Source organism: Oryza glaberrima, chromosome 7 (assembly GCF_000147395.1).
Source record: "Oryza glaberrima chromosome 7, OglaRS2, whole genome shotgun sequence".
Classification (NCBI taxonomy): domain Eukaryota; kingdom Viridiplantae; phylum Streptophyta; class Magnoliopsida; order Poales; family Poaceae; genus Oryza; species Oryza glaberrima.
The window spans coordinates 18,765,759-18,787,826 of NC_068332.1; the positions used below are offsets into that span (position 1 = coordinate 18,765,759).

Here is a 22,068-nt window from a genome sequence, read left to right on the forward strand (position 1 = left end):
GGGCAGGCGAATAGTCGCCGGAGGTGGAGAGAGAACGGGAGAGAAGAGGGGTGACGAGAAAGAAAAATTAGGATCACTGACATGGGTTTTTTTTCTCACTAACACGTGGGTCCCTTAAGTGTCACATAGGACGAAACCACTATCCAAACAGCCGAGGGATCCAATTTGCTCTGGTTTTCAAAAATGGAGGAGGTGTTATACCCGGTATTGCGGTTGAGGGAGGTGATTCAATCAGGCGCAAAAGTTGAGGGATATAATATAGACTTATTCCTTTTCCCGGTGTAATGGGCTCAACCGGGGATTTAAACAGGAAACCGGCCCATTTAAACAGCATTTTGTAGCCCACCATGGAAACCTTTTCAGGCCGATCATTTCCACCGGGGAAAAAGTACACCTGAGGTCCCTCAACTTGTCATCGAGTTACAAAATCATCCCGAACCACAAAACCAGGTATCCAAGGTCACTCAACTCACAAAATCGTTTATTTTAGGTCCCTCGGTTGTTTTGATCCCGGTTTTGTCCTACGTGGCGGCTGAGTCAGTGTGGAACCCATGTGGGCCCCACATATCAGGACGCCACGTAAGCACACTCTCTCTTCCCCCTCCTCTCACTTCCTCACTCACTCACTCTCTCTCTCTCACTTCTCCTCTATAGGATCACGGCCGGGAGGGGAGGAGTGCCGGCGGCTGGCGGAGGAGGAGGTCCGGCACGGCAGGTGCGGCGGGCGCGTCCGGCGACCAACACGGGAGGAGGGCCGGCGCAACGGGCGCGGCCAATGGCCGGCAGGGGAGGAGGCCTGGCCCAGCGCGTGCGGCGGGGGCGTCTGGCGGCCGACAGGGGAGGAGGATCGCGCGAGGCGAGCGCGGCTGGCGGCCGGCGGGGGGGAGCGCAGCGGAGAGGAGGGCCGGCGCGACGGGCGTCGGGGAAGGAGCGGGGATGGGCTGACGATGGGTGGGGAGAGGAGCGGAGGTGGATACGGACGTGGTGGCGGTGCCACCGGCGACGGTCTCTTCCTCGCCTTCACCTCGCGTCATCTTGCTCTCCGCTCTGCTCGACGGGAGGCGACTCCAGCGATCGCCCGCGTGTCCTCCTAAACCTGGCGGCGTTGGCCCTCGTTGGCGGCGGCGACGCTAGCTGGCGAAGACGAGCGGGGAGAGAAGCAGCGGCCGACAGAGAGGAGCTTGGCATTGGTGGTGGCGGCCGTCGGCTAGACCTAGCTGGCACCGTCCTCTACCAGGAACGCGTAGCGGCGAGACCGGACGTCGAGCCCGGTGGGCTTGTCGGAGAGGTCGAGGCTCGACACCCATGGCGTGCGCAAGCTCCCTGTTGCCGTCGGAGAGGAGGAGCACCTCATCACGGTGGCATCATCCGCGACTTTGCAGACTCGCCGACCTCCTCGCTTCGCCCCGTCGGCCTCCTCCCCACCTGCCGGTTGCGGTGGCGGTGGTGGTGGCGGTGGGGGCGGCGTGGGGGAAGGCCCTCCTGGTCCGGTGCTCCCACGCTGTCGCTTCCTCTCATCTTCTTGTCCATGGCCACTACAAATACACAATACACCTCGCCATGCACACTCCCAAGCCCAGCACACAGCAAGCAGCAGTAGCAGCGGCAAGCTCGAGCTAGCTACAAGTACAAGCTAGCAGCCTAGCAAAGCTCGATCGATAGCAATGGCGGCGAAGGTGGTGCTTATTCTGGCGGTGAGCCTCCTCACCGTGGCCATGGCGGCGAGCGCCTGCAACTCCGACTGCCTGCCGGCGCCGAGGCCGACGCCGACGCCCAGTACCGGGTCATTGTCGAGCCCACGCGACGCACTGAAGCTGCGCATGTGCACCAACGTGCTCGGCCTCTGCTGCTCGCTGCTCGACGGCCTTCTCCCGTGTCGCAGCCGCCGCCCGCCGCCTCCTCCTCTCACGCCTTGCCTCGGCGGCCTTCTCCCCAGCTGCCAGTCGGCTCGCCCAGAGAAGAGAAGAGAAGAGAAGAGTGAGAGAGAGAGAGAGGAGGAGGAAGGGAGAGCCGGAGAGGAGGGGAGAGAGAGAGGATGATGACGTGGCATACTGACACGTGGGGCCCACGTGGGTCCCACGCTGACTCAGCCGCCACGTTGGATAAAACCGATGCCAAAACCACCAAGGACCTAAAATGACCGGTTTTGATTAGTTGAGGGACGCCGGATATTTGGTTTTGTGGTTCGGGGACGATTTTGTATCTCGATGATGACAAGTTGAGAGACCTTCGGTGTACTTTTTCCTTTCCACCGGCGATTTGGGCCTAAAACCGGCCTTCCAAGCAGGTCACAGTCGGACTCACGGGTGAGAATTTTTTTCATTTTTAATTTTTTCTTTTAATATTTACAGAAATAATCTATCGGCGTAAAAAATTACAAAAATAGACCCTGCCGCCCTAGTGGAGGGCGGCAAGCTGCCGGAAAATTGCATTTAGCCCCACAGAGGGCGGCAAGAGGCTAAATGCAACTTTCGCAGCCCTAAAGAGCATTTGGCGGCAAGGGACCCAAATACAAAAAGTACCAGCCAAAAAGTATAAGGCCCGGGCTGGCTTTTTTTGCATGGGGCCCTTGCCGCCCTAACAGAGGGCGCAAGTGCAAAAAGCCCTCCCTCTCCCGTCTGCCGTCATCAGCCGTCCCTCCCCTGTTTGCCACGTCAGCTTGCCGTCCTAGTGGAGGGCGGCAGGGTCTATTTTTGTAACTTTTTGCGCCGATGAATTATTTCTGTAAATATTAAAAGAAAAAAATTTAAAAATGAAAAAAATTCCACGGGTGACGGGTGTACACTGAAGTGCAACATCGCCACTTTGGGGATGCGTCGCCGCCGCTTCTAGGTCGTCTTCTCGGTGACCGGCGAGGTAGCCGGCGCGGCTTTGCCGGCGAGGGCTATAGGTTGCCGGCGCGTGCGACGTGCTCCGTGGCGAGCGCACGGGGGCTGCCGTGACCGAGCGGCCGCACCACGCGGCAATTAATGCTTCGTGCCTCCCAGTGAGCTGCCCTGATTGGTAAGTTCCCCAATCTAAACATCTACTACTTCTCAAATTAGTTCGTCTAGTGCATGGATTGATGAACCGTTGGTGTTGATTCGTTGTCAGGATTTTACTTCTTTGTCATTTCGATGTTTCTGTTCGAGTAATCCAATCCCAATGTTCTGCTCTTGCCGGCGAATCCCCTTCTCTTCGCGGATTGCAGGCTGACACCCTCTCCGCAGCTTCACCCGAGATGGAGGATCTCCCCATGGGGCGGCGGAACCCGGCGGCCAGCCTCACCGACGACCTCATCGTCGAGATCCTCCGCCGCTTCCCCGTCCGCTCCGTGTGCCGCTTCAAGCGCGTCTGCCGGTCCTGGCGCAGCCTCATCGCCGACCATGAGCACCGCAAGAAGCTGCCGCAGACGCTGTCCGGCTTCTTCTACGAAAGCCTCAACGGCGAGCGCTGCCCTTGCTTGGCGCACCACTTCACCAACGTCTCCGGGAAAGGGGTGCCTCTCATCTTCCCATCATTCTCCTTCCTGCCCCAGTGCGACACGGTCGTCCCCTTGGACTGCTGCAATGGCCTCCTCCTCTGCCGCTGCTTCCAGCCCGGGCCTAACAACGGCGATGATGAGGTTGGGGTGTTCCATTATGTCGTGTGCAATCCTGCGACCAAGGAATGGGTGATGTTGCCGGATGCCAACTGGGCTAATGGCGAGACCCGCATTGCCTGCCTGTGTTTCGACCAAGCAATCTCCTCGCATTTCGATGTTCTTGAGTATGTGGAGGCTGAATATGAAGATGTCACAGGGGTTGAGATCTATTCTTCCGAAACTGGGTTGTGGACTCTGCATGAAAGTGGATGGGGCGATGATGTTGTTGTTAGGCATTGGGCCAATCCGAGAAGTGTTTTCCTTAATGGTTTTCTGCATTCTGCTACGTGTGCTGCTGAGATTGTGGTGGTTGACATGGAGGGGAAGAAATGGAGGACCATTGCTATGCCGGAGCCTGAAGGTGATACTGGCATAATTCATCAAACTCAGGGTCGCCTATGTGCTTTTAATGTTGATCCAGATGACATCTTCAGACTGTCAATTTGGATTCTTGAAGATTATGATACAGATAATTGGATATTAAAGCACACTGTTAGCTCCTTGAGGCTGTTTGGAGGGAAGAAATCTCAGTTTGGATTTGACTACCAAATAATTGTGGTTCATCCAGAATGTAATTTGATATTCTTTGTTTATGGATGGGACAAAACGTTGATGGCATATGAAATGGATCGCAAGGAAGTGCGTGTTATACGCAATCTTGGACATGACTCCTCGGATCCATATCTACCGTATGTTTCACTCTTTTATGAGTCATTTGCAGATGGGCGCTAACATGCAGAGCGTCGGCTCCACTTTTACTACTGCGAAAACATCCTTTTGCACTAGGAGAACCAAGCTTAGAGTGGGCAGAAAGCCATTCTCTAGTACAAGGATTTAGCAAGGTCTGTTTTATTGTACTTGAATTAAGAAGTCAGATGGTAGTACTAGTACTATGTAGATTGTCTTTTGGAAGGTTTGTCCTGTTACTCTGAAGGTTGTCTTGTTTTATTCTACTGGTGTTTACCCTATTATAGTGAAGCTTTGATGTCCTATGCTAACACTGAAAGGTCTTTTGACTGTATCAGCACAATCTGTTTAGGGTACTGTGACAGTGTGACTAATGTTTTGAATGTTGGAGCACACCACATATGTACTTCCTGTTTTCATCATTCTTTTTATTTTTTTATTCTTTTCTTTAGTGCTTCTATATGTTTACCCTTGCAGATCATTTCTACACGTTTCTTTTCTGTATGGTGATCTATAATTGTCTCATTAATTGGAATATTACTTCCCCAGCCCTTTGTGGTTAGAGAGAGTTTGGTAACCAAAAAGTGCTGCTATGATAGTTCAACTATCCAGGCTGATGATCCTCTGATGGTTACCCTTCTGAATGTTGCAAATTACCTGCTACAACCATGACAAAGTTGATCAAAACTGCAACTATTCTGCTCCTCTAAGTTCCAATATATTATTCTGTTCAGAACAATAGAACATAATGTTTATCTGCGCCGTGAAATTTCTTATCGTTTTTAACACCAAAATGCACTTGCAATTCATTGCACCGTGATGTTTATTTGCAACAATACGAATCACAAGAGTGTGATGCGAGCTGCAAAATGGCTCATGGGAGGGCATTGGCAGCATTGAGGCCTTGATGGCTGATGCCAACTTGCCAAGCTGCTAACTGTTTTACAGATAACCGGGACGAATGTACGTCTTGCTAAGAACAGTTGATCACAATTCGAATTTTATTTCAATGTATAATGCTTGTTTTGGATACTGTAACATTCTAGACACGCCTCTGCATGCGCCGTTATCAGCTACCAGAGCCCCAGACTCAGAACTAGTAGTTGCAGAGCAAATCGAGAGACATAAGCAGAGGAAGAAGAAAACAGAGAGGAGCGAATCGTACTGGAGTTGGAGTGTCGCGGCGGCGTGGCAATGGCCGGATAGGACCGCCATGTCGCCGCTCGCCATGCCCGAGTAGAGGCTCTAGAGCGGAAGGCTCTAACAGCCGGCCAACTCACAAGCAAGATTGTCGATGAGATCAACCTTTGGATCTACTATGGTGCAAGAGATATCGTGAGAATCTTGAGATAGCAATCTGAAGGGGTTGTACAGTAGAGTGTTTGTTTTATTTTTCCCTTTTTTTTTTCACCTTGGTGAAGTTGTAAATAACTTTTTTCTGCTGCATATATAACACCAGCAATGCTTGGCTCTTTTTTTTTTTTAAGGCTGATTTGGTCGTATTCAAGAGCAGATTTTTTTTTTCTATGGCAAGCTGAAGAGGGCCAAGGTGAAGGCATGGTTTGGTGAGGCCTATCGTCTTCTGTTAAGAGAAAAGGAGGAACTAAAAATTTGGTTTTGGTGATTAATGATAAATCTAATTATATAAGAGTAATATTGTTATAAATATTTATTTATCTACTAGACTTATGTGGATATGAAAGTAAAATTTGTGAGAGGTGATTTCATATGAGTTGAGATAAAAACGTTTATTGATGGTGGACCTAAATCACAAGGAACATCCTGTAGTAAGGAACGCACGGCGGCGGCGGCGCTCTGTCTTGCTGCTGCTGCTTTTCCTTCTTTTCCACCCCCCTCAAACGCACGACAACCTCGCTCCTTCGTGTCGCCGGTGGCGGCAAGCCGGCCTCCTCCCGCCGCCACCGCGAACGCCTTCACCGCCGCTGTAGGGAGCAGGCCGATGGGTTCGCATCACGCCCGCTCATAGCAAGCTCCGCAGCCACGCAGCCGCAGGGAGCGCTGCCGATGGCGGCAAGGAGGTGAGGGAGCAGCAAGAAGAGGAGCACGCGGTAGGGCCGGTTGCTTCGGCGGGAGGTCAAGCTCCATGGCTGGCCGAGTGAGGCCGGGACAACAACCTCTACTTCGATGGCAATCGTGCCTTCACGCTTCGGGCCGGTCCTCCACCGCCGCGTGAGGCCCGCCCCCACCGGTGTGGATGGCGGTCGAGCCTCTGTACTCCGGGCCAGTCCTTCGCCTCCGTCGCGGCTGGGTCGCTGTGGCCGGGTCCCTATCGGCAGTCGAATGGCGGTCCCCATTGGTGGTTGAATGGTGGACGCACCTCCGCGCTCCTAGCCGTTCTTATGCCTCTGCCGCTGCCTCGTGAGCCCCACGGCGCCACCACCGCTCGTGCTGCTATCGCCACCATCGCAACGCTAGAAGATGGGAAGAACGAAGGAAGAAGACGGGGAAAGAAGGAGATGGATGGAAAATGTGACGATGATGGCATAGTTCTAGTTTCGTAAAATTTGAGTGGCACGCTTATGAATAGACGAATTGTAATAGTATTCTTTTAATAACCATATTTGCATTGGCATGGATTGAATGAACCCAAATACTTCTTGTTGCATTGTGTAGAATGTTTTTGTAAGCCCTCCATCCAATAATAATAACAATTTACTATTAGATGTGACATATCATTTTATTAGGTTATGTCTCATCTAATACTAGTTTTTTTTACGGAGAGAGTATTTGCTTAGTGCATTTCTAAAAGTATTTAATTTATCTCTATAATCAAATATATAACCATGACAATAATCTCACGAATAATCTGTATCACTTGTTGAATGATTTCGAAGCATTTCTGTTGCTGGGAGTATTTTGAAGGAGAACATTACCACCATCTTTTTTAGTGCAAGGGATGGAAGACATAATAATTTGGAAATGGAATATTTGGTTAGATCACACTACAAAATTCAATTGCACGACAATTGAGGACTATAACACATAAATAGCTTGGAAAACTGCTGCAGAAGGTAAATGCTAAATTTGCATGATTTGATTGCAGGGGATGTCCACATGGTTAATTATGTCCTTTAGGCGGCCAGGTGAATGAAATGTCAAATTATAATGATTTTAAGGAAGCTTAGCCATTTGGCAGTAACTTTTTTTAGATGCATTTGCGATTTGACACTAATAACTTAGTAAGGACATAATTGAAAAGTATATAACTTTTTTTTATGTCATTCTGAATTTCTGGTTTATACACATTCGAACTTAGAGAAGGAACATAATAGTTGAAGTTTTGATAATTTTTATCACGGTTTGTAGCAGGTAATTGGGAAAATTGATAAGGGTAAACATGAGAGGAAGCCAGCATGCATAGTTGAACTATTGTAGAACTTTTTGGTTTACCAATCTATGCTATCCACGATGTACCCTTTTACGTGCTCTTGTTTGAACATACACAAACTCTCTCTCTCTCTCTCTCAAACTAGAAAAGGTAAGGAAAGCAATATTCCAATTATTAAGATCATTAAAAATCACCACCCAGAAAAGTAAGGGTCTGCTGGGAAGGCGACGAAACCCCTAGATGTCCCCAATTCAGTGCCTGCTGGGACATTGGTTCCAAATTGAAAAATAAGGATCTGTTTAGTTCACGGCCATCACATCGAATATTTATACATATATGGAGTATTAAATGTAGAAAAAAACCAATTATATAGATTGCGTGTAAATATGAGATAAATCTTTTAAGTCTAATTACGCCATAATTTGACAATGTTGTGCTACATTAAATATTTGCTAATGACGGATTAATTAGACTTAATAAATTCGTCTCGCAGTTTACAAGCGGAATTTGTAATTTATTTTGTTAGTAGACTACGTCTAATATTTCAAATGTGTGTCTGTATATCCAATATGACACGCCAAAAAATTTTCTTCGGAAACTAAACAGGGCCTAAGTTCATTTGATTCCCTTAGCTACTGGCCAAATCTGATTCGTATCCCTAAACCACAACACCTGATATCTCGACCCTTTAAGCCATTACTATCTTGGACTGTGCACTCCACGTCTTCAAAATACATTTCCTGAAAATACTTTTTGTTGCATTGCGTACAATGTTTTTTAAGGCCATGTTTAGATCCCCTGGCAAGTTTTTTCACCCTGTCACATCGAATGTTTGGACACATGCATAAAGTATTAAATATAGAAAGAAACTAATTATATAGATTGCGTGTAAATTGCGAGACGGAACTTTTAAGCCTAAATGCTCCATGATTTGTCAATGTGATGCTACAGTAAATATTTGCTAATTACAGATTAATTAGGCTTAATAAATTCGTCTCCAGTGACGGATCATGTAATTTGTTTTGTTACTTCAAATGTGTGTCCGTATATCCAATGTGACACGGCAAAATATTTTCACCCCTGGATCTAAACACCCCCCTAAGCTACTCACCTCCATTAAAAAAATAATATAGTATTAGATGTGATATACCATTTTATTAGATTATGTCTTGTCCAATACTAGGTTTTTTTTATGGAGTTTGCTAAGTGCATTTCTAAAAATATTTAATATATCTTTATAATAAAATATATAACCGTGACAATAATCTCACGAATAATCTGTTTCACTTGCTGAAAGATTTTGAAGCATTCTTGTTGCTGGGAGTATTTTAAAGGAGAACATTATCACCATCTTTTGTAGTGCAAGGGATGGAAAACACAATAATTTGGAAATGGAATATTTGGTTAGATCACACTACAAAATTCAATTGCACGACAATTGTGGACTATAACACATAAATAGCTTCCAAAACTGCTGCTGAAGGTAAATGCTAAATTTGCATGGTTTCATTGCAGGGGGATGTTCACATGGTTAATTATGCTCTTTAGGCGGCCAGGAGAATGAAATGTCAAATTACAATGATTTTAAGGAAGCTTAGCCGTGTGGCAGTAACTTTTTTTAGATGCATTTGCGATTTGACAGTAATAACTTAGTAAGGACATAATTGAAAGAAGTATATAACTTTCTTTATGTCATTCTGAATTTCTGGCTTATACACATTCGAACTTAGAGAAGGAACATAATAGTTGAAGTTCTGATAATTTTTATCACGGTATGTATCAGGTAATTGGGAAAATTGAAAAGGGTAAACATGAGAGGAAGCCAGCATGCATAGTTGAACTAACTATTGTATAACTTGTTAGTTTACCAATCTATGCTATCCTCGATGTACCCTTGTACGTGCTCTTGTTTGAACATACACAAACTCTCTCTCTCTCTCTCTCTCAAACTAGAAAAGGTAGGGAAAGCAATATTCCAATTATTAAGATCATTAAAAATCACCACTCACCACACTCCTTTCTGTTATTTTGCCTGAGAGCCTGTGCTTATGTCTGAAAACTGGTAACCCCAGTGTTATGTAAAAACTATGTAGGACTTCTGCTTTCGATAAAAAGCTGGGCCCTGTGGCCTTCCCTCTAAGAAAAATCACCACACAGAAAAGAGTAGAAATGATCTAGGAGACAGTAAGCTGCAAGGGTCCAATACAGACAGGTACTTCAGAAAAGAAGAAAAAGAGAAAAAGAATGCGGGAAAAAAGGACAGTACATATGTTCCAACATGACATCAAGCTTAACTAGCATAGGGTTTTTGAAGGGAACTAGCATAGGGTTACATCAGTGGAATAAAAACAAGGCATAACCTTCAGAACAACAGAACTTACACAATTCGCTTACCATCTACGATTTAAGAGAGTTCTTCAAAATAACTTGAAGAGGATTAATCAAATACAATAAAACAGAACTTCATAATTCTTATTAGAGACTGGCTGGCCCACTCTAAGCCTGATTCTCCTAAGGGAGAAAAGTTGTTTTTGCAACAACAGAAGTGGAGCCGCACCTCTGCAAGTTGGCCATTAGCGCCCATCAGTTAACAACTCAGAGAATAGTGGAACATATGGCAGATATGGCCAGCAGTAGTCATGTCCGAGATTGCGTATAACACGCACTTCCTTGCGATCCATTTCATATGCCATCAAAGTATTGTCCAATCCATAAACAAAGAAGATCAAATTGCATTCTGGATGAACTGCAATTACTTGGTACTCAAAATCAAGTCGATAATTCTTCCCTTCAAACAGGTCCAAGGAGCTAACGGTGTGCTTTAAGATCCAATTATTTGTATCATAGTCTTCAAGAAACCAAATTGACAGTTTGAAGATATCGAGCAGATCGACATTAAAAGCACACAGGCAACCCTGAGTTTGATGAATTATGCCAATGTCATTATCACGGTCTGGCACAGGAATTTTCCTCCATTTCTTCCCCTCCATGTCAACCGCCACAATCTCATCAGCAGGCGTGACAGAGTGCAGAAAACCATTGAGGAAAACACTTCTTCGATTGACCGAAAGGCTGACAAGAACTACACCATTCCATCCATTTCCATGGAGACTCCATAGCCCAGTTTTAGACGAATAGATCTCCACCCCTGTGACGCGTTCAGCTTCATCCTCCACATACTCGACCACATGGAAATGCGAGGAGATGGCTGGATCAAAGCACAAGCAGGCAATGCGGTTCTCGCCATCAGCCCAATTGGCGTCCGGCAACATCACCCATTCCTCGGTCGCGGGATTGCACACGGCATAGTGGAACTTGCTAACACCATCAAACTGCAAGCAGCGGCAGAGGAGGAGGCCATTGCAGGAGTCCAAGGGGATGATCTCTTTGCACTGCCGGCCGGAGAGGCCTTCAGCCTGCAGTCCGTGAATCCGCGAGCAGATCGAGCAGGTGAACAGTGAGCAGATGGGGATTGCTCGAACAAAACAATCAAAACGGCAAAGAGATAAATATCTGACAACGGATCGACGCCATGGGTCATCAATCCGTGCACTAGACGAACTAATCCGAGAAGGTAAATCAGTAAATGTTTAGATCAGGAAACCTACACATCAAGGCTGCTCGCTGGGAGACACGAACCTTTGCCGCTTGCTGCGCCGCTTGGCCTCGGAAGCGCCCCGTGCTCTCGCCGTGGAGACCGTTGTACAGGTCGGCAACCTAGCGCCCTCGCCCTCGCCGGTAAAGCGCCTCCATTGCGCCGGCCGGTTACCGAGAAGGCGAGAGCTGAGAAGAGCTCGAAGCCTCGAAGCGACGGCGATGCGGTTAAATACGCGGGGCGTTGAGTAGGAGTATCTTTCCTACTGACATTTTCTCAACGTGAAAAGCTAATTCGCGCGCGCGTTATCAGCACGTACTTCCGGCTCATCAGGCCCACGCACGCACGCTTCTTCTATCTTTTTTCTGTTTTTTTTAACACAGCCGTTTCTTTTTTTTCGCTGTTCCTTGTTCCTGCCGTGCGGATAGGAGAAAAAAAATCGTAATTAGTTTAGATTAGTTCTCTATTTTTGTTAGTTTACTAGTAATTTTAAAATCTTAACTTTAAAGTTTTCAAATCTCGAGTTGAAAATTTTTAAATCTCGAGTTGAAAATTTTCAAATCTCAAGTTGAAAGTTTTCAAATATTTTAAATCTAGACTTGAAAGTTTTCGAATCTTAAGTTGAAAGTTTTCAAATCTCGAGTTGAAAATTTTCAAATCTCAAGTTGAAAGTTTTCAAATTTTTCAAATCTGGATTTGAAAGTTTTTGAATCTCGAGTTGAAAGTTTTCAAATCTCGAGTTGAAAATTTTCAAGTCCGAGTTGGAAGTTTTCAAAATTTAACTTTAAATTTAAATCTTAAATCGAAAGTTTTCACATCTGACTTAAAAATTTTCAATGTGTTAGTAAAAAAATCTCCCGAGAAAAAAAATCTTGAGAATCTTCCCTAATTACCCGTCATTAGTGTTAAGTGTTAACTAATAGAATAGTTAAGTGCACGCCGCTGGCGCGTACGCGCTAGCTAGCAGCCCCCAAAATAGGGTGGGATCTATAGACTACAACTAGGCCCATCTTGGATGGACGGTTTTAGGTGCAAATTACCATAACAAAAATTTATGAAAAAAGTCTATTTTGACATCCTCAAATAAAAGTCGGATATGATTCATAGCCTCCAATCGCAAAACCAGAAATATTGACCCCTACATCGATTAAAACCATCCAAAATAACTCCCTTAGCTGTTTTGAGGGTGGTTTTCGCTGACGTGGTGCCTATGTGGGCATGTGGGATGGTTGACCCAATTTTCATCAGACGTGACGTTTACGGGGCAATAGAGGAAAACATAAAAAATAAAAACCCAATAGGACCAATGTGTCAATGGGATTTACCAATAGAACCCTCATGAGACCCATATGTCAAGTACTCTCTCTATGGCGGCCTTCGCTTGGGGACATCGCAGCAGGAGGCGGGGCTAGCCAGCACGTAGAGGAGAAGAGGCAATGGGAGACATCCACGATGCTCTTGACGATGGTAACCCGAGTGAAGCTAGCCACCGCAGTGAGTGAGATGGGAGCGTCGACTCTAGTTTGGTTAAGAGGCACAGAGGACATGGTGGCGGTAATACGATGCGATGGCTCACGCAGAGGGCGAGCATGCCTCCCTTTCTAGGGATGACGTCTCGAGCTCGACTAACCACAAGGCCACCGCCCATGCCACTAGAGTCCCCTATCGATAGCATTGATCTAAGTGATGCAAGGAGATACAATGGTAGCAAGCCGACGAGATTCGATTGGTGGGGTGGCAAGCTCCCGGGTGATGCGTGGAGGTAGAGGTGAGGGCTGTGGTGCATAGGCCACCGACGAGGAGATGGCTCGTTGTCCTCAGGCTCGGTGCCTCCGTCGCATAGATGGGCAGTAGTGCTCGAGCTCTAAGGGGCTCACCGGCCACCCCTGTAGTGCTCCTGCTCACGTGGCCACCCCACCCATCACTCCTTCAACCATAGACACACCCACACATAGTCACACTACAGCAGCAATGCGCGATGCCTTGCTGCAGCCCTCCCAGAGGTGAATCCCCAACCTCAACCTCCCCTGCCCACTCCTTCCCATCACTCGCAACAGTGTCGGGATCCACACAGCCACCCGTGGCGCTGTCGTCCCCGCGCGGGGTAGGAGGATCCACGTCGTCGTCGCCACACCACCGCCACGCTATATCTAAGGTGACCTTCGGGGGGATGGCACGGATGACGGAGAGTTACAAGATTGACTCCAAGGATGACCACTTGTCGACCTTCATGGACATGGAGAAGATGGCACCGACCGCGACCACGCCGTCGAGACATCCTCCCCGCCACATCCCACCAAGCACCGCCACAACGAGTTCTTGGATGGCCTTCGGGGTTCTTTTGTTGCGCTCATCTGTGGGGAGGGGGGAGGGGGAGGGTGGGCACTCACATGTGCGCCCCACAGTTTTTTTCCTTACCAATTACATGTAGGCCCTATGTCTATTTTCAATTATTCTGATGACTAGGTTGCGACGTAGACGCCCCTGTCAACAAAAACCTCCCTCAAAATAGACGAGGGAGTCATTTTGATGCTTTTAATAGTTAGGGGTCGATATATCTGGTTTTGTGGCATAGGAGTACGAATAAGATCCTACTGATACTTGAAGGGGTCGATATATCTTGTTGGTGCTTAGATGGGCCAGGCTCATATTAAAAATATACTCTTAGGGTGTGTTTGGTTTGGGGATCAAGTGGGATGGGTTAGACCCATCCCAGTTTTTTGGGATGGGATGGTTCCAGTTGTGTGTTTGGTTTGTGGTTTGGGATGGTTATAGTTTTTTGTTTGGTAGAAGGGATTGAGGTGGGATGGGATGGACAATTTTTCACGGACGTTAGGGCCGTCTGCTCCCATCGGCTAGCTTCCAGGCTGCTGGTGAGATTGGGGACGGAGGAGCTCGTCGGCGCGACTAGAGGAGCTCGTTGGCGCAAGCGGAGGAGAGGCGGAGGCGGGTCGCGAACGAGCGGCGACGGTCGCGAAGGTGGCGGCGGGCGCGGACGAGCGGCGGCGGTTGGTCGCGGACGAGGTGGTGGTTGGTCGCGGAGGCGGAGGTCGGACACGGACGAGGCGGCGGCGGTCATGGAGGCGGAGGTCGGACGCGGACGAGGTGGCGGCGGTCGCGGAAGTGGCAGGGGCGGTCGCGGAGGTGGAGGGAGCAGGCGGAGGAGGACGGAGCAGCGCCGGGGTTGGGAGCAAGCGGAGGAGGGACAGGCGGCGGTCGCGGACAAGCGGCGACCGGTCCCGGAGGCGAGGCAAGGCGAGGCGAGGCGCGGGCGAGTGGCGGCTGGTCCCGGAGGCGAGGTGAGGCGCTGACGAGCGGCAGCTGTCGGTCGCGGACAAGGCGGCGGCCGGTCGCGGAGGCGAAGGTCGGACACGGACGAGGCGGCGGCGGTCGCAGACGAGTGGCGGCGGTCGCGGATGAGCGGCGGCGGTCGCACGGAGGAGGACGGAGCGGCGCTGGGGGAGGGAGCAGGCGGATGAGGGACGAGCGGCCGTGGCGGAGCCGAGCGGGAGGCTGCGGGAGCTGACGCTGTTCTCTCCGTCGAAGTGGGATGGATTGGTCCAGCCGATTTTGGCGGACCGTTTCGTCCCGGATCTGAGAGGAATATTCCTCTCCTGGGACCATCCCATCCCACTCACCTCTCAACCAAACACCCATCCCATCCCATCCTTGCAACCAAACACTACCTTAGAAGCGATGCCACCATATTCCTCTCCTGGGACCATCCCATCTCACTCACCTCTCAATCAAACACCCATCCCATTCCATCCCATCCTTGCAACCAAACACTACCTTATAAGCGATGCCACCGGCCGCCCTTCGCTCTGTGAACCGACCTGCCCAGTTGCTCTCTGTTTTCTTCTTCCTATGCTATTTCTCTTGATTTTGCTCTGCGCCTCCTTGCTCTGAGGCGCTCTGATAGATGATAATGGCACATGCAGGCGTGCCTATAAGGCTAGTTTTAGGCCCAAAAGGGGGAATTACCAGCCCGAAAAGATTTTTCCGTTGGGCTGGAAAAGATGGCTAGATGGGATAGTTGTTAATTAAAGGAAAAGGAAGTCGAGTGTGATTCACATTCTTCACCGCAAAATAGGTACTCTCTCCGTTTTTTAATAGATAACACCGTTGACTTTTTCTCACATGTTTGACTATTCGTCTTATTCAAAAAATTTACGTAATTATAATTTTTGTTATGAGTTGTTTTATCACTCATAGCACTTTAAGTGTGATTTATATCTCATACATTTGCATAAAATTTTTGAATAAAACGAATGGTCAAACATGTGAGAAAAAATCAACGACGTCATCTATTAAAAAACGGAGGCAGTACATGGCTTCCCAACCATTAAAACCAGATCAGTTTACATATGTAGTTTTAAGGGTGTTTTCAACCTACGTGGCACTTTGCACTTACATATCATTCCAATCCAGTAAAAATTAAACTAATGGAGTAAAAATAATGGACGAGACCCACTGTTCGACCAAAAAAATTGAACACACCGGCCTAGGAGATCTGCTTAACTCCAGTGTAGGTCCAAAGATTGATGAGATACGAGCGTGCCAGTCAATTTGATCCTGCAACTGACAAGATATGTAAACAGCAGATAAAACAGCCGATCGGCTGCCAAGCCGATGGAGTAGTTCCAGCCGATAACCGATAATAGGCGATGCCGATACCAGCCGATAGTGATAGGGTTTAAGCAATCGGCTATATGTCCAATGTAGATAATGATATAAAGACAATCGGCTGATGATAATATAATATAGCAATATAATCCAGTAGAAAACCAATCGGCTAACAATATGATATAGTAGAACAAGTATTGATCCGAAGGTTAAAGCATACATCGGCTGGAGATCCGATGCCATGAAATCCACAATATTAGATTAAACAGTAAAACCTTTGTTGTTATCAGCTAAATCCAACTTATATGCAATCCTTATGAGCCGATGCAACGTCCAGATAACTCATCGGCTGAAACCCCGATGAAACCCTTATTGGCAATCAAGAAGCAGGCTAGAGATTATGGTTCTAAGCACGACTTAGTAGATCAAACTTAACTGATGCAGCACTAAGTATGAAAAGAAACATAATATCTAGACAATCAAGCCATTGACTGAGTTTTCAGGGTGGTAGATGTCTAAGCTAATCTAATCTAGCAACGCGATTTAGCCGATACCGGCAGAAACCCTAAAATGAGAAGCAGCTGATAGAGCTAAATTGATATGCTAAGACTAGATTAACAAAGACATATGATAAGTAGGTAGGCAAATATATCATCCAAACCAAAGTAATCCAAGAGGTCGAATGTACTGATGCAGCCTTGAACGACACCGACATAGACGATACAATTGCTTGGACCGGTAGAACATTGGACTTATTCCTTCGCCGGAGATCGAAGACGATACAAACCCGCGTCGGGTGCCAAGTTCCGCCAGAACGTAAAAACAAAAGTAGAAGTAAAAAGGGTGGCGATGCGCCAAATTGTATTGATCGTAGCGATAGATTACAATGACCCCGGGTGTACATATTTATACCCATGGGTAGATACTAGTCCTTGTAGGACAAGAAAGAAACTTTCCTAAAGATAAAAGGAAAACATAAAGTCATAATCGGACACTAAACACACTTTCCTAAGGATAAAAAGGAAACTAACAAACTATTCCTAATTAATAGATACAACTGTCTTCTTCGGACTCTATCCGTACGTGGCAATCATCATGAAGCACGTCAACTCAATCCGACAATGATTCCATTATCACCTTGCCGGAATCGGCTACATCGGCTTGCCTTGTCCGATTCGGTAACTGCCAATGCACACTGTAGCCGATGCGGTTCCGAAGCCGATTCATACCCTGTTTCCATTATCGATTTCCTCCCAAATCCGCATCGGCCTTAACTCCAAATCCGATGCATGTTTTACCAAATTTCGTCGTTAACACCCACATGTAAGTCTCAAGAATAAATAAATAAAATCAGTGAGGCCCACGTGTCATCCTCTCTCCTCCCTAAATTAAGTCCATGATCCAAACACCACCTAAAAACTACCCCAACCAAACGGGCCGTGTTGTTTCTTTTGCACACGTTCAGAAAGTCTCAGAAAGATATTCCTACGCAACGCCACGTGAATGCAACCGCAATACCACACCGCCGCTGCCTCGCCACGCGAAAGCTCTTCTCAGCCCTCGGCCTCTCGCCTTCTCGGTGACCGGCGGGCATAGCAGCCGGCGCAATGGAGGGGCTTTACCGGCGAGGTCGCTAGGGTTTCCGACCTGTACGACGGCTAGAGCACGGGGCGCTCCCGAGGCCAAGCGGCTCAGCATTGCAGCAAGCGGCAAAGGTTCGTGTCTCCCAGCGAGCAGCCTTGATGTGTAGGTTTCCTGATCTAAACATTTACTGATTTACCTTCTCGGATACTATATTACTATATTATTTTTTTAATGGAGGTGAGTAGCTTAGGGGGTGTTTAGATCCAGGGGTGAAAATATTTTGCCGTGTCACATTGGATATACGGACACACATTTGAAGTAACAAAACAAATTACATGATCCGTCTGTAAACTGGAGACGAATTTATTAAGCCTAATTAATCCGTAATTAGCGAATATTTACTGTAGCATCACATTGACAAATCATGGAGCATTTAGGCTTAAAAGTTCCGTCTCGCAATTTACACGCAATCTATATAATTAGTTTTTTTCTATATTTAATACTTTATGCATGTGTCCAAACATTCGATGTGACAGGGTGAAAAAACTTGCCAGGGGATCTAAACATGGCCTTAAAAAACATTGTACGCAATGCAACAAAAAGTATTTTCAGGAAATGTATTTTGAAGACGTGGAGTGCACAGTCCAAGATAGTAATGGCTTAAAGGGTCGAGATATCAGGTGTTGTGGTTTAGGGATACGAATCAGATTTGGCCGGTAGCTAAGGGAATCAAATGAACTTAGGCCCTGTTCAGTTTCCGAAGAAAAATTTTTGGCGTGTCATATTGGATATACAGACACACATTTGAAATATTAGACGTAGTCTACTAACAAAATAAATTACAAATTCCGCTTGGAAACTGCGAGACGAATTTATTAAGTCTAATTAATCCGTCATTAGCAAATATTTAATGTAGCACAACATTGTCAAATTATGGCGTAATTAGACTTAAAAGATCTAGTAATTATATTTAAAAGATTTATCTCATAATTTACACGCAATATGTATAATTGGTTTTTTTCTACATTTAGGGCCTGTTTAGTTTCAAATTTTTTTTCCCAAAAACATTACATCGAATCTTTGGACACATGCATGAAGTATTAAATATCGATAAAAACAAAAACTAATTGCACAGTTAAGGGGGAATTTGCGAGATGAATCTTTTGAGCCTAATTAGTCCATGATTAGCCATAAGTGCTATAGTAACCTACATGTGCTAATGACGGATTAATTAGGCTCAAAAGATTCGTCTCGCGGTTTTCAGGCGAGTTATGAAATTAGTTTTTTCATTCGTATCCGAAAAACCCTTCTGACATCCGGTCAAACGTCCGATGTGATACCCAAAAATTTTTATTTCGCGAACTAAACGGGGCCTTAATACTCCATGCATGTATCGCCGTGAACTAAACGGACCCTTATTTTCCAATTTGGAACCAATATCCCGGCAGACACTGAATTGGGGGCATCTAGGGGTTTCGTCGCCTTCGCCGCCGCCGCCGCTTCTATCTCTTCTTCTCCGTGACCGGCGCACATCGCAGCAGGATAGCCGGCGCAATGGTTGGCCTTAACCGGCGAGGGCGCTAGGTTTGCCGTCCTGGTGTCCCGTCCGACGAGCTCCACGGGTCAGCCGAGGCCGAGCGGCAAGTCACGCGCGCGGCGGCATCGCTTCCCTGCCTTGATCGGTAGGTTCCTGATCTACACATTTAGTCCTCAGATTAGTTCGTTTCGTAGGTGGATTAACAAACCCAATGATGCCGATTTGTTACCAGATTTTTCTTTCTTCGCCATTTCGATGTTTTGCTCGATTTAATCCCCATCTGCTCACCTGCTCGATCTGCTCTTGCCGCGGTGAATCCCTCTTCACGCGGTTGCAGGCTGACGACTTCCTCTCCTCCACCCACCCCCGATGGAGGAGAACCTTCCCAACAAGCGGCGCAACCCGGCGGCCAGTCTCACCGACGAGCTCATCGTCGAGGTCCTCCGCCGCCTCCCCGTCCGCTCCGTGTGCCAGTTCAAGTGCGTGAGCAAGTCCTGGCTCAGACTCATCGCCGACAACGAGCACCGCAAGAAGCTGCCGCAGACGCTGTCGGGCTTCTTCTACGAGAGCATGAACCACGAGCGCTGCCCGTACACGGCGCGCCATTTCACCAACGTCACCGGGAAAGGCATGCCTCTCGTCAGCCCGACCTTCTCCTTCCTGCCCCAGTGCCACGACGTCGACCTCTTGGATTGCTGCAATGGCCTCCTCCTCTGCCGCTGCTACGTGTCTCGTGGCACTTTTCAGTTCCACTATGCCGTGTGCAATCCTGCCACCAAGGAATGGGTGATGTTGCCGGACGCCAACTGGGCTATCGAAGAGAACCACACCGCCTGCTTGTGTTTCGATCCAGCCATCTCGTCGCATTTCCATGTGCTTGAGTATGTGGAAGAGGATGAGGATTCATACGTCACACTGGTCACAGGGGTGGAGATCTATTCGTCTGAAACTGGGTTATGGACTCTCCATGAAAATGGATGGAATGATGAAGTTGTGATTAGCCTTTCGGTCAATCGAAGAAGTGTTTTGCTCAATGGTTTTCTGCACTCTGTCACGCCTGCTGATGAGATTGTGGCTGTTGACATGGAGGGGAAGAAATGGAGGAAGATTCCTATGCCGGATCCTGATGGTGATATTGGGATAATTCATCAAACTCAGGGTCGCTTGTGTGCTTTCAATGTTGATCCAAATGATATCCTCGAACTGTCAATTTGGTTTCTTGAAGACTATGATACAGATAATTGGATCTTAAAGCACACCGTTAGCTCAATTGATCTGTTTGGACGAAAGAAATACCAATTAGATTTTGACTACCAAGTAATTGCAGTTCATCCAGAATGCAATTTGATCTTCTTTGTTTATGGATGGCACAATACTTTGATGGCGTATGAAATGGATCGCAAGGAAGTCCGTGTCATACGCAAACTCGGACATGAGTCATGCCTGCCATACCTACCATATGTTCCAATGTTCTCTGAGTCATTACCTGATGGGTGGTGCTAACATGCAGAGGTGCGGCTCCACTTATGTTATTGCAAAACCATCTTTGTACCGTAATGAGAATCAGGCTTAGGGTCAGCAGCCAATCTCTAATATGAATTATGAATTTCTGTTTTATCGTACTTGTGTGATGGCTCATTTGTGTTGTTTTGAAGAATGTTGTGAAATCATAGATGGCACGTAACTTGGCCTTTCGGAAGGTATGTCCTGTTCTGAAGGTTATGTCTTGTTTTTCACTGGTGTTTACCCTATGCCCTATTCTAGTTAAAATTTATGTCCTGTGTTAACAAGACATACCTTTTGATTGTACCAGCAGTCAGCTTATGGAACAATGACAAATGCTTTGGAAGTTGGATCATATGTACTTCTTTTATTTCTGCCTTCTTTTCCCCTTTTGTTCTTTCTGAACTACTTGTCTGTGTTGCGGCAATGTGCCCATGCAGCTTATTGTCTCCTGGATCATTTCCACTCGTTTTTGTTTGGTCATCTATAATGCTCATTAATTTGGGCATTGCTTCCCCTGCCCTTACTTGCTGGAGAAGAAGAGAGTGCAAACAAGAGCACGTACAATGGTGCACCAACAAGAAACTGCAGAACATTCTAGAAATGAAAGATAACAAAGATGGGTAACCAAAAAGTGATAAAATAGTTAAACTATTCTGCACTGTCTTCCTTTTATGATCACCCTTCTGAAATTTCCCAATTACCTGCTGCAAACCATGATAAAAACTAGTATTATGTTCTTCTTAAGTTCCAACAAGTATCAATCACTTCAATTGTCTCCATTCTAAATTACTTCCACTTTGAATTCCTCTAAGTTACAACATGTTTAAATCAACAATGGCATAAATTTTGTTCTAATTCTCTTCAATTATCTCTGTTCTAAATTACTGTCAAAGTGACCAAGCCTCCCAATAATTATTGTGGTGTTGAGAGTTGAGACCTGGTAGTTACATCCGATTCTCCACTTCCTTTCAGACCCGCTGCGAGAAAGAGCAATGGATAATTGGATATTTTCTTTTGGCCACATGAAAGGGCGTATTAAACCATATTTGGGCATCCCCTGCAAAGAAAGCTATGCAAATCTAGCATTAGTTTTCAGTTGTCACCGTTTTCCCAAACTATTTCTGTGTTGTAGAGTAGTCGCAAATAAATTGTTCTCTGTAATTGAATTTAGTATGATATTTTCTCCAAACTTCCCGTTTGCTGTCAATGTCCAAACTATTATGACTTTGATCCCTTGCAGTAGAAAATAAGATAACGATGTTCTCTTTTGAAAATAAAACTCCCAGCAACAGCGATGTTTTGAAGCCTTTCAAGTTTCAACACATTATACATGTCATGGTAAGGTCAAAGATCAGCTAGTGTGGTGTGGTGGGGCCAATAGAACACGTCATCGGACAATTAACCTAATAATGCGACACCATCATCTGCATCCTTCCCAGTTCGCAGTGCTCGCCGGCATTCACACTTAGGGGTTCAGATGGTTGGCTGGTTGCTCCTCCTTCAAATTTCTATCGTTCCAACGACAAAAATGCAGTTGCAAAACCTGCAATTCATTGCATTTG

The 22,068-nt window shown here is 46.7% G+C and overlaps 3 protein-coding genes across 6 annotated transcripts; 2 read left to right on the forward strand and 1 right to left on the reverse strand.

The window, feature by feature from the left end:
* The first annotated feature begins 2,802 nt into the window (after window positions 1-2,802).
* On the forward strand, window positions 2,803-4,731 carry LOC127778782 (F-box protein At5g49610-like). Of its 2 annotated transcripts, none has more exons than XM_052305403.1 (2): window positions 2,803-3,003; window positions 3,094-4,731. In XM_052305403.1, the coding sequence occupies exon 2, from the start codon at window positions 3,221-3,223 to the stop codon at window positions 4,352-4,354; it is 1,134 nt and encodes a 377-aa protein (XP_052161363.1). In that variant the 5' UTR covers window positions 2,803-3,003; window positions 3,094-3,220; the 3' UTR covers window positions 4,355-4,731. The 2 variants fall into 2 exon arrangements, with proteins under 2 accessions (XP_052161363.1, XP_052161364.1); XM_052305404.1 differs by having other exon boundaries at window positions 3,191-4,731.
* A 4,235-nt stretch (window positions 4,732-8,966) lies between these two features.
* Window positions 8,967-13,298, reverse strand: LOC127780280 (uncharacterized). The gene is made up of 5 exons (XM_052307199.1): window positions 13,270-13,298; window positions 13,131-13,180; window positions 12,830-12,915; window positions 11,298-11,515; window positions 8,967-11,219 (listed from the first exon to the last, which is right to left on the reverse strand). The coding sequence occupies exons 1-5, from the start codon at window positions 13,296-13,298 to the stop codon at window positions 10,232-10,234; spliced, it is 1,371 nt and encodes a 456-aa protein (XP_052163159.1). The 3' UTR covers window positions 8,967-10,231.
* Window positions 13,299-18,884: 5,586 nt separating this feature from the next.
* On the forward strand, window positions 18,885-21,558 carry LOC127778498 (F-box protein At5g07610-like). 3 transcript variants are annotated; one of them, XR_008018517.1, is made up of 3 exons: window positions 18,885-19,145; window positions 19,338-20,700; window positions 20,817-21,558. XR_008018517.1 is itself a non-coding variant. In XM_052305112.1 (2 exons), exon 2 carries the CDS (start codon window positions 19,370-19,372, stop codon window positions 20,501-20,503), a length of 1,134 nt encoding a protein of 377 aa, XP_052161072.1. In that variant the 5' UTR covers window positions 18,885-19,145; window positions 19,338-19,369; the 3' UTR covers window positions 20,504-21,557. The 3 variants fall into 3 exon arrangements, 1 of the variants encoding a protein (XP_052161072.1); XR_008018516.1 differs by having other exon boundaries at window positions 20,814-21,557; XM_052305112.1 differs by having other exon boundaries at window positions 19,338-21,557.
* The last annotated feature ends 510 nt before the right edge of the window (window positions 21,559-22,068 follow it).